At 41.6% G+C, this 12,662-nt stretch overlaps 1 protein-coding gene across 6 annotated transcripts; it reads left to right on the top strand.

The window, feature by feature from the left end:
• Positions 1-2,302: 2,302 nt before the first annotated feature.
• Positions 2,303-9,567, top strand: LOC124014614 (suppressor of cytokine signaling 2-like). 6 transcript variants are annotated; one of them, XM_046329830.1, is made up of 3 exons: positions 2,303-2,418; positions 3,985-4,247; positions 8,045-9,567. In XM_046329830.1, the coding sequence occupies exons 2-3, from the start codon at positions 4,121-4,123 to the stop codon at positions 8,521-8,523; spliced, it is 606 nt and encodes a 201-aa protein (XP_046185786.1). In that variant the 5' UTR covers positions 2,303-2,418; positions 3,985-4,120; the 3' UTR covers positions 8,524-9,567. The 6 variants fall into 6 exon arrangements, with proteins under 6 accessions (XP_046185786.1, XP_046185785.1, XP_046185781.1 ...); XM_046329829.1 differs by having other exon boundaries at positions 2,315-2,535; XM_046329825.1 differs by having other exon boundaries at positions 2,315-2,827.
• Positions 9,568-12,662: the final 3,095 nt, after the last annotated feature.

The raw sequence follows: 12,662 nt of genomic DNA, 5'->3' as shown, positions 1-12,662 counted from the left end.
CAACACGGCAAACAAAGTAGGCTAATTAACTACTGAAAAAAATACTACGATTTGAACTTAGTTCAATAGCACCAAGCGACTGCAACATGTAGTGAAATTACTCGTCTACATGTAGTTCGCTAATCGCCACTCCCCAACACTGTTAACCCTTGCCTGGAAACCCGATGTTGAATTGCTTTGAATTCTGTGTCAGGCAGAAAAATAGTGTTTGAACCCGTACTTCTGTACATAGCACAGAGAGTGGATAATACCACTCATAACCTTTTTCAACTACTTGCTATAGGGACTGCCAGCATACCCCCAGGTGATAGTGATAGTCTAGACTAGCCTATTATTCTCAAACATTGCCCAAATAACCATAATACCTTTTCCGACACACATATAGTGAAGCCCTTCAGGGCCTTCATGACAGTCTATGTGGGTGAAATTCTCCTTTCAGGCTTGACCCTTGACACTCTGTGGCTTCCCTAGGCCTATTGCATATTTGACCCTTGCAGATGAAGCCAGCAGTAGACTAATTTGCCAAAGTCTATCAATGATCCAGGTCTAATTGTTAAGTAAAGTCATACATTTGTCAAATAGCATGCTGTTTGTTGTGTAAAGTGATTTGAGGCCCTGGGCCAGCTCTTCTTTCCCGCTGCGTCCGCACCCCAACCATCTCTCTCTGGGGCCGTAGCTCCAGCGGACAGCGCGCCCGTTTTGACTTGGACCCTAGATCTTTAATGACCATCATTAATATATTTTAGGCCTACATAACAGCACGTGTGAGTCCCCAACAAAGACTCAGTATATTCAAAGTCAAACAAATAAGGTGGTTAATTAAAAAGTGAGTTAGACTAATTCTACGGGCACAATCGCATTTAATAAAATGGGATTTGTGTGTTTATTGTATTCTATAGCAGCAGGCCGGTTAGGGTTTAGCAGCGCTCAGGGATCTAGACACTTCATGGTTTCCATGAAAATGCAGGTTTCGTCGAAAGTATTTTCTTGGAATTTTGTTTTTAAAAATCGCTCTCTTTCTTCCATTCTCTATCACGCACACACATATACATTATGAGCACGCAAACATATGAGGTGCAGCTGGCTTGGCACTACCTTAAAAATGGTTGCGCTCTACACCACGTGACGCGATTCCTGGAAAGTTCTTGGAAATCGGTCTTTTGTGTATAGCTGAAAAAAATACTACGATTTGAACTTAGTTCAATAGCACCAAGCGACTGCAACATGTAGTGAAATTACTCGTCTACATGTAGTTCGCTAATCGCCACTCCCCAACACTGTTAACCCTTGCCTGGAAACCCGATGTTGAATTGCTTTGAATTCTGTGTCAGGCAGAAAAATAGTGTTTGAACCCGTACTTCTGTACATAGCACAGAGAGTGGATAATACCACTCATAACCTTTTTCAACTACTTGCTATAGGGACTGCCAGCATACCCCCAGGTGATAGTGATAGTCTAGACTAGCCTATTATTCTCAAACATTGCCCAAATAACCATAATACCTTTTCCGACACACATATAGTGAAGCCCTTCAGGGCCTTCATGACAGTCTATGTGGGTGAAATTCTCCTTTCAGGCTTGACCCTTGACACTCTGTGGCTTCCCTAGGCCTATTGCATATTTGACCCTTGCAGATGAAGCCAGCAGTAGACTAATTTGCCAAAGTCTATCAATGATCCAGGTCTAATTGTTAAGTAAAGTCATACATTTGTCAAATAGCATGCTGTTTGTTGTGTAAAGTGATTTGAGGCCCTGGGCCAGCTCTTCTTTCCCGCTGCGTCCGCACCCCAACCATCTCTCTCTGGGGCCGTAGCTCCAGCGGACAGCGCGCCCGTTTTGACTTGGACCCTAGATCTTTAATGACCATCATTAATATATTTTAGGCCTACATAACAGCACGTGTGAGTCCCCAACAAAGACTCAGTATATTCAAAGTCAAACAAATAAGGTGGTTAATTAAAAAGTGAGTTAGACTAATTCTACGGGCACAATCGCATTTAATAAAATGGGATTTGTGTGTTTATTGTATTCTATAGCAGCAGGCCGGTTAGGGTTTAGCAGCGCTCAGGGATCTAGACACTTCATGGTTTCCATGAAAATGCAGGTTTCGTCGAAAGTATTTTCTTGGAATTTTGTTTTTAAAAATCGCTCTCTTTCTTCCATTCTCTATCACGCACACACATATACATTATGAGCACGCAAACATATGAGGTGCAGCTGGCTTGGCACTACCTTAAAAATGGTTGCGCTCTACACCACGTGACGCGATTCCTGGAAAGTTCTTGGAAATCGGTCTTTTGTGTATAGCTGTGGGTTTAATGGGGATTTGGTTATTCAAAACACATACCGAAGGAAGGGGATTCAACGTCGCGGAAAAGACTGTCATTGGGATCTGTACCAAAAACAAGACAAGCCTGGTTTGGTGACTTTCTGCATGATATTTGAAATCTTAACATTTACCAGCAGCAAGCGAGTCGTGCGGAGTCGACTTGCCTCGGTCGCGAGACGTTGTCATCGCTTGTTTTGCACCACGGGTTGGAAAAATATTCTTAGTTTGTTTGCCACCTCGCCAAAATGACAACTGATTGATTAGCCCGTCAGAAGATAAATAATACGACATGGAAAACTCTAGCTATGTAATCTGTCATCTTTCAATGTGATCGACATGGTTACATTGGCTCGCCGTTCCCTGGAAGTGTGTAGCTATAACGAGCGGTTTTGTGCTTTGTTTATTTATTCATCTTAGTCCCCTTCTTCTTTAGGGAGAAGTGTGTATTTGAATGGTCATCGGTTGAGTCGTTTGGTGCAGGATCCACTCGCAAATAGGTGATATTTCATTCATATAACTATCTGATCATAGTATATTTACTTTGTAAACTAGCTAGTCAGCATTAGATAGCTAAACTGTAATGTTAGAAATGTGTTGTGAACATACGCGATAGTCGATGGCACGTGCTTTATTGGCTTTGGAACAGTGGTTATTTAAAAACGTTTACACGACCTCAATGTAGGCTTTAATGTAGCCTACACAAAATAATCAAACAGCTACAATCGACAAGTTGCAAACACCGAACAGGGCTGATGGTGATTTATGTTTTCATTATCCCCCGCCCTGCATATAGTGAGTTTAAACTGCCATTGCAATTTCCGAGAAGTAGTCGATTTTGCAGATCGTGCCTTAATCTGTTGTTTATTTATTTTTGAATGCAGACATAAAAAACGTTTCATAATCTTTAATCTCCACTCATCAATTGTAATACCTCGAGCATTTAAGTGATTTTATTTTATTGAAGATTTATTAAGCGAATTAATTATGCTTTTCAGTGTTCACCTTGTTTCGTGTCCCCTTACTTGCCATGTTGTTGTTTTTTAAAGTTTGCGCATAGGTAGTAACCACATTCATATACATCAACTACCTTTAGCGCCTATTGAAGTATCTTCTGGCAGGGGAGTTAGAACCCCGACGCTCGTGCTGAACATTAAAACGCATCACTTGCGATACGATTTTGGAAAAATATTTCATATCGGCGAGAAATTAAATGACTATACACGTCTTTATAGTGTTAGGGTTGTCACACGGCTATATTTCCATGTTACAGGGGTACCAGTACCGAGTTGATGTGCAGGGGTAATTACGAGGTAATTGAGGTAGATGTGTACTTAAGGGTATGGGGTAAAATGACTAGGCAACAGTTAGCAGCAGTTTTTGTGATTTTGTCGGAAGTTAGTGCAAAGGTGGTTCAATGCAGATAGTCCGGTTAACTATTTGGAAGGCTTATGGCTTGGGGGGGGGGCTCTTCGGGGTCCTGATGGTGCATCGCTACAGCTTGCGGTGCGGCAGCAGAGCGAACAGTCTATGACTCGGGTGGCTGGAGTCAAGCACATAACAGATATGTCACAATGTAACGTTAGCTGGTATCTAGCACGAATGCCCGTGGTTAAACTTAATTCATTTACGTGTGTTTTTATTTATTAATTTACAGGACGATTAATTTATCAAATTCGAGAAGAAACCTGCAGAAGAAACTGGTTTTGCGACTGTGGTGCAACTGCCTGTCTTTTGGGGAATATTGTTTGCATTTGTCGGATGTCTTTTGGACAATTTCGGGTTGTTCCCCAATGACCTGCCACTCACCCGAATCCACCGAGACCATCGAAAATGAGAGAAGAACGGATACCGAGTCGCGAGTTGTAGACTCCGATGAGACTCGCATCGGTCAAGCCATGAAAGACCTTAAAAATACAGGTCAGTGCATGTCCTCATTTTATCGTTTTAGATTTCCTCTACACACACATTTCGACATGATTACTAAATGTTCCTATTTTCAGCGTTCTAGTAGTTTTACCAGTACTGTTATATACATACGAGCACGACTTAGAATGTCAAAGCATTTCTGAATTACAAATAAGCGATATAGCCTAACTTTCTAAATATTTGTTTGCAATAAAAACTCCAAACAAGACCATGTATCTCTATGGCCCTGAAAAAAACGAGTGATTGTAAAGCAAACTAGTTTGAAAGTAACCTTATCTACATGCTCGTGCCCCTATCTAGCGCGATATGCATGCGGTCATGCAGTACGCACTTTCTGTACTCATTTATGCATGGTTGAAAATGACAACTAAACAAAGCACACTTGGTATTTCATCGTTCAATGAATGCATTTCACCCATATTTATCCTGAACAGTAACGGGTTTGTTCTCTTGAATTTCGTAGTAATTCGTGCATGAGTTACTGTTTTTAAGTCGCAGAATGTTATAAGGACGTTTTGTTCTAGGTTATTGTGAGTTTGTTGGAATACTTTTTTAAAACTTTTTTTTAAACAATTAGACGCATTCAAATGAAAACATGTTCAGAACATGTCTATGAATTTATACAATGTGCCTTCAATCACATGTTTGGCATTGATGTACATTTTTCACAAGACCTGTGTTAATTTACAGTTCTAATGAAATGTATGTTTAACTTCAAATGCTGTTAGTGAATTTATGTATGGGATTGCCATTATTGGAATGCTGTGGAGAGGTGGGATCATGGAGAGCTTGTCCAATGTTGTGATCTTAAAATGGAGGTGGACATTTTATTAGGTAAACATTTGTGGGCTATTCAAAGATCAAGCCTCTTTAATGTATTTTAAGAGGCATGTATTATCATTAAAGGGAAATTAAAAATGTAACTTCTTATTCATCCTCTCTAGCAACATCAACATATGTAAAAATGAAGATGGGAGATACCTGTTTCTAATGAATGACATCACCAATCATTAATATTGTAATAATATATTGTAATATATGCCATTTAGCACACGCTTTTATCCAAAGCGACTTACAGTCATGTGTGCATACATTCTACGTATGGGTGGTCCCGGGGATCGAACCCACTACCCTGGCGTTACAAGCGCCATGCTCTACCAACTGAGCTACAGAAGGACCACATTAGTAGGCATTGCTTACTAACTGGTTGATGTAATTGGAAACAGTTATCTTTATTTACTACAAAACATAGATGTGCAATTTTCACATGTTGATGTTGGGCTGGTGTTGGAGATGATGAAAATGAAGTTACATTTTTTCCCCCTTCTAATTTCCCAGAAAAAGCACATTGTTTCTAAGCAAAGCTCATAACTCTCAACTACGTGGGGAAGCTGTGCCAACTTTTACTGTTGAACAGCGATATCTCAAGTATAAATACAGTAAAGTACACACACTAAAGCAGGGATCATCAACTAGATTCAGCTGCAAGCCGATGTGATTTGTTTTCTTTTCTTGAGTGGATGGTCGGGGGCCGGAACACAATTACATATTAGTTTACTGCAAATTGACCTCAAGAAGCCCAAACAGATATTTGACTAAAACATAATAATTTCAAACCTTGCTTACATTTGTTTCATTATTATACGTGGGAATAAATCACTTGCTGATTTCCCGTTTTTGGTCTTTTATGTCCAACACAAATTCAATTAAAAATAGTATTTATATATACACACACACACTGAACCAAAAATATAAATGCAACGATTTTCAAAGATTTTGCTGAGTTACAGTTAAGGAAATCAATCAATTGAGCTACATTCATTTGGCCCAAATCTATCGATTTCACATGAATGGGCAGGGGCGTAGCCATTACATTTGCATAAGTAATCAGACCCTTTATGCAGTACTTTTAAAGCACCTTTGGCAGCGATTGCAGCCTCAAGTCTTCTTGTATGACACTACAAGCTTGGCACACCTGTATTTGGGGAGTTTCTCCCATTATTCTCTGCATATCCTCTCAAGCTCTGTCAGTTTGGATGGGGAGCAACGCAGCACCGCTATTCTCAGCTCTCTCCAGAGATGTTCGATCGGATTCAAATTCGGACTCCTAATGGGTCGCTCAAGGACATTCAGAGACTTGTCCCAAAGCCACTCCTGTGTTGTCATGGTTGTCTGCTTAGGGTTGTTGTCTTGTTGAAGGTGAACCGTCGCCCTAGTCTGAGGTCCTGAGCGCTCTGGAGCAGGTTTTCATCAAGGATCTCTCTGTACATTGCGCACGTTAATCTTTTCCTCTCCTGACTAGTCTCCCAGTCCCTGCTGCTCAGAAACATCCCCACAGCCTTGTGCTGCCATCACCATGCTTCACTGTAGGGATGGTGCCAGGTTTCTTCCAGATGTGACTCTTGGCATTCAGGCCAAAGAGTTCAATCTTGGTTTCATCAGACCGGAGAATCTTGTTTCTCATGGTCTGAGAGTCCTTTAAGTGCTTTTTAGCAAACTACAAGTGGGCTGTCGTGCCTTTTCCCGAGGCGTGGCTTCCGTCTGGCCACTCCACCATAAAGGCCTGATTGGTATAGTGCTGCAGAGATGATTGTCCTTCTGGAAGGTTCTGCCATCTCCACAGGAACTATAGAGCTCTGTCAATGTGAACATCGGGTTATTGGTAACCTCACTGACCAAGGCCCTTCTCCCCCGATTGTTCAGTTTGGTTGGGCGGCCAGCTCTAGGAAGAGTTTTGGTGCTTCCAAACTAATTCAATTTAAGAATGATTGAGGCCACTGTTCTTGGGAACCTTCAATGCTGCAGGTATATTTTGGTACCCTTCCCCAGATCTGTGCCTCAACACAATCCTGTTTCGGAGCTCTACGGACAATTCCTTTTACCTCATGGCTTGGTTTTTGCTCTGACATGCACTGTGAACTGGGGACCTTTTATATAGACAGGTGGTGCCTTTCCAAATCATGTCCAATCAAGGATGATCAATGGAATCAGGATGCATCTGAGCTCAATTTTGAGTCTTGTAGCCAAGGGTCTGAATACTTATGTAAATAAGGCTGTAACTTAGCAGAATGTGGGAAAAGGGACGGGGTCTGAATACTTTCCGAATGCAGTATGAGAGGTATATATGTGTGTGTGTGTGTGTGTGTGTGTGTGTGTGTGTGTGTGTGTGTGTGTGTGTGTGTGTGTGTGTGTGTGTGTGTGTGTGTGTGTGTGTGTGTGTGTGTGTGTGTGTGTGTGTGTGTGTGTGTATATGTATTTACTTGGGGGACCAAATAAAACCACCTGTGAGCTGCCAGTTGGGGAACCATGCAGTAAAAGGCTACCAGCTTGTGAGTGCTACTTTCAGAACTACTGGCTAAAAAGTGTACAAAAGTACTGGAAAATGTCTAACCTCCACAAATCCAGTCAAACTTAGTTTTTGGGTTGGGGGGGGGGGTGGACAGTCACTGCTGCAGTGTACATTAACTGCAGAGATTCTTCTCATTCATTTCACTGAAAAAGCACAAAAAAATTGTGAGAATGTTATTAACCCACTCTCTAAGACCAAGTGGAATTTGTTTTTAAATTCCTGTGGACAGTATAAAGGGCTTTTTTTTAGGGTTAAGGCTTAAATTCAGGTTTATGTACATGGTTCATGTTCATAATTTCTGACTGTGCGTTCGTGCATGAGATTTTGATTTGGATTACTGTCTTTTCTCATAAAGCGATCTTGTTTTCTTTGAATAACCCAATGTTGTGTGTTCTGTCTCCTTGTGCTAATGCGTATGTGTGTTTCTCTCTCCTAACAGGCTGGTACTGGGGCAGCCTGACTGCCAACGAAGCCAAAGAGATTCTCCAGGATGCATCAGAGGGCACCTTCCTGGTGCGAGACAGCTCCCAGAGGGACTACCTGTTCACCATCTCTGCCATGACCTCCGCCGGCCCAACTAACTTGCGCATCGAGTACAAGGAGGGGAAGTTTAAACTAGACTCAGTGGTGCTGATCAAGCCCAAGCTCAAGCAGTTTGACAGTGTGGTGCACCTGGTGGAACACTACGTGCAGCTGTCCAGGACTACCAGTAAAGGTGCGTCGTCAGGGGCGTCGCAGTCCCTGGCCCCACCCAACGGCACGGTTCAGCTGCTACTGACTAAGCCTGTGTACACTGCCACGCCCTCTCTACAGCACCTGTCCCGGATCGCCATCAACAACGCCACCAGGCAGGTGCAGGAGCTGCCTTTACCCAACAGGCTAAAGAACTACCTGACGGACTACAGCTACAATGTATAGTAGGACCGTAAATCCCAGATGTGGTTTGGGATAGAGAGCAGTGCACCTGCCATGCAGTGGCAGTCAGACTATCACCCAGTCCGAAGTCAGTCTTTAGCCCCAACCACTAGACATGGCTTGTAGACTAGCCCCGTACTTCTGGAAGGATTGCTGTTGAGCAATATGCTTATAGAGCCAAGTCAGTCATCTAATCCTCAGGAAGCTAGGTGGAATTTCTCCCATATTACTACACCCTTCCAGTTCATTTAGTGCTATAGTTGTTCATCAAAAAGGGCTTAGGAGTTGGAGCTAAGGGTTGATTTCAGACCTGGGACATGTACATAATCACTGAAACGGGTGCAAATGTTTTCAAGCCAAAGTGGTATACCCTGCCTGCAGACCAGCTCAGGTAAACAGGGTTTCGGAACCTTCTGAACGAGACCCAGGAGGGATGGCAGTTGGCACTCAACTTTTTTTTTTTTTGCTTCTCATTTCAAGCTCTTTGTTGTTGCTTTACACACTCTGCCTCATGTCTGAGAAATGAGCATCTGACACGGTGTCCACTTTTTGTTCTGATTTATGTTTGAGTTTGTTCATATTCTATATTTTCTTTTTTTGTACTGTAATCATAAGAAGGGGCAGTGTTGGTGTGTCATGAACTACATGTAGTGCAACTAGTCATTTAACTACCTTTTTTTCAGTAGCTTGGAGGAGGTTGAACTAAATTCAAATATTGGTAGTCTTTTCAGCTAATTACTTGTTTTTGCTGTGTAGCGAACTACAATTTTTTTTTTTTTTATTGTCAAGTTTTCAACTTATTTTTCAACCTCAGACTTACTTAATTGTCACTTGAAAGTAGAGGTCAACCGATTTTTAATTGGAATGGCCGATTTTCAAGTTTTCAGAACAATCGGAAATCGGTGTTTTTGGGTGCAGATTTGCCGACGAATTTTTTAAAAAATTACTATTTAAAAAATAATAATTTTAATACCTTTTTATTTAACTAGGCAAGTCAGTTAAGAATACATTCTTATTTCCAATGATGGCCTAGGAACGGTGGGTTAACTGCCTCGTTCAGGGGCAGAACGACAGATTTTCACCTTGTCTGCTCGGGGGGATCCAATCTTGCAACCTTACAGTTAACGAGTCCAACGCAATAACGACCTGCCTCTCTCTCGTTGCACTCCACAAGGAGACTGCCTGTTACGCGAATGCAATAAGCCAAGGTAAGTTGCTAGCTAGCATTAAACTTATCTTATAAAAAACAATCAATCATAATCACTAGTTAACTACACATGGTTGATATTACTAGATATTATCTAGCGTGTCCTGCCTTGCATATAATCTGACTGAGCATACAAGTATCTGACTAAGCGGTGGTAGGCAGAAGCAGGCGCGTTCATTCAAACCACACTTTCGTGCGTTTTGCCAGCAGCTCTTCGTTGTGCGTCATTGTGCGTCAAGCATTGCGCTGTTTATGACTTCAAGCCTATCAACTCTCGAGATGAGGCTGGTGTAACCGAAGTGAAATGGCTGGCTAGTTAGCGCGCTAATAGCGTTTCAAACGTCACTCGCTCTGAGCCTTCTCGTAGTTGTTCCCCTTGCTCTGCATGGGTAACGCTGCTTCGAGGGTGGCTGTTGTGTTGCTGGTTCGAGCCCAGGGAGGAGCGAGGAGAGGGACGGAAACTATACTGTTACACTGGCAATACTAAAGTGCCTATAAGAACACCTAATAGTCAAAGGTTAATGAAATACAAATGGTATAGAGGGAAATAGTCCTATAATTCCTATAACTACAACCTAAAACTTCTTACCTGGGAATATAAAAGACTCATGTTAAAAGGAACCTCCACCTTTCATATGTTCTGAGCAAGGAACTGAAACGTTAGCTTTCTTACATAGCACATATTGCACTTTTACTTTCTTCTACAACACTTAGTTTTTGCATTATTTAAACCAAATTGAACATGTTTCATTATTTACTTGAGGCTAAATTGATTTTACTGATGTATTATATTAAGTTAAAATAAGTGTTCATTCAGTATTGTTGTAATTGTCATTATTACAAATACATTTTTTTTTTAAATAGGCCGATTTACATCGGTATCGGCCCTTTTGGTCCTCCAATAATCGGCATCGACTTTTATGATCCTCCAATAATCGGTATCGGCGTTGAAAACTTGAAAGTGTTTTGGTGTTTTTATAGGGCCAGGGTGATTTAACTTGCAATTTGTAGTCTGACATTTCAGATTTAGATATAAGAATTTTTCACGTAGTAGTCTGGATGTAGTTAACACATTTTTCAAAATAACTTTAGTTAAGTAAGCTATAAGTGTATCTTATTTTCTTCCAGTGCAAAGTAATTGGTAACTTGGTCAAATATTTTCAGTGTCGTTTCCCCAACACTGAGAAGGGAGGATTATTATTTATTTTCATTCTTCTGATTTTTTTTAAAGCACAAGAAATATACTGGCCTCAACTTGCGTTGGTTTCTCTCACACTGTCTCACTCTGCCTCCTGCTAAGAGGTTAAAAGTAATAGATTTTCTGAACTTCTTAATCCTGGATTTTCCTCCCACTACGCATCACTTTTGTGCGACACCTCAATACTTCATCACTGCATTTTCTTTCGATAGAAAATGCCCTTGAGCAAGTTGCTGCTCACACCTCAGAACTAGACCTTGGTTAGACAGACAGACAGACAGACAGACAGACAGACAGACAGACAGACAGACAGACAGACAGACAGACAGACAGACAGACAGACAGACAGACAGACAGACAGACAGACAGACAGACAGACAGACAGACAGACAGACAGACAGACAGACAGACAGACAGACAGACAGACAGACAGACAGACAGACAGACAGACAGACAGACAGACAGACAGACAGACAGACAGACAGACAGACAGACAGACAGACAGACAGACAGACAGACAGACAGACAGACAGACAGACAGACAGACAGACAGGCTGTATCTAACATCTAGCTACTACTAAAAGAAGGAATTACATTTCCAAGAGCATATTAGATGTTCGGCCAGGGGTTTTCATTGGATCGACGTGAATCTTATTTTAATCAATATTTTAAGTATTTATTGTTTGTGCTACTGTATTTCCTAGAAAAATAAAAGTTACAAAAATAAAACCTGAAATCATGCTTTATCATAGCCTCTATTCTGCAATTTGGGAGGCAATAATGAATGTGATGCAGGGGTGTCATGGTGCTCATGTGTATTGTTTGATTCATCCTCCACTTTCAGTACATAAGGTTCAGTGTGAACAATTCTTGCAGAATATTCCAGAATTCACTCTTGATACATGATCATGACATTTACTGTTTTCATATGGTGCTTAAATACAAGTGTCTAGTGTTTTCTCGGTGAGGAAACCAGAAAAATAAAACAAAAGAATGGAATCGAAGACTCGTTCCTATCTATCTCTGTGTGACGGTTTTCAGTTTACGTTTAGCTGTAGGCTCTGGGCAAGAGGTTGGGTCGATGTCGAGGGGGCACAGGGATGAGGCACCAGTCAATATTGTTTTTGTTTGAAATTAAACATAATAGAACCCACCCACCGGCCACTAAAACAATCAATTCCTGCTACTGAGACCTGGCTTGGCGAGCAACAACGCCAGCACACACACAGCTCTGGTCTCTCTGGGTTAGTTGGCTGCATTCCTGCAGCTTCTAAAGCAGGATGGGATGTTTAGACTAGGCCAGGGCAGACAATTTGATGCAGAGAATCAGTAATGTCCTGCAGAATATAGTTCTGTAAATGAGTGTTCTGTAATGTTGTCCTGTATAATATGCCCCTTGTTAGCAGCAGATGCAGAACACTGTTCAAAGGTGCAGATTGGAGTAGACTGACTTGAAGCAATTTCCTATGAATCAAAGAACTGAGTGCCTCAGTAGGCTGTATGTTCAAATTCCACCTGCAGCATTGTTCAGTTTTATGTAGTGTTTGTTGGATCCATCCTTGCTCACAGTACAGTGGCTTACCCACTGAGAAAACACACTATGTTTGGGGCACAGCGACTGCAGCCTGCGTATCTCTGGGCCATCCTAGCTAGCGCTGGTTTGATGAGGTCAGGCTGGGTATTGGATTGTAATTCTGCTTGTGGAGCAGAATGAGACTTAAATCCCAGTGCCCATGC

Source organism: Oncorhynchus gorbuscha, linkage group LG25 (assembly GCF_021184085.1).
Source record: "Oncorhynchus gorbuscha isolate QuinsamMale2020 ecotype Even-year linkage group LG25, OgorEven_v1.0, whole genome shotgun sequence".
Classification (NCBI taxonomy): domain Eukaryota; kingdom Metazoa; phylum Chordata; class Actinopteri; order Salmoniformes; family Salmonidae; genus Oncorhynchus; species Oncorhynchus gorbuscha.
The sequence above is the reverse complement of the archived record's forward strand: the minus strand, read 5'-3'. Positions and strand labels throughout refer to the sequence as shown.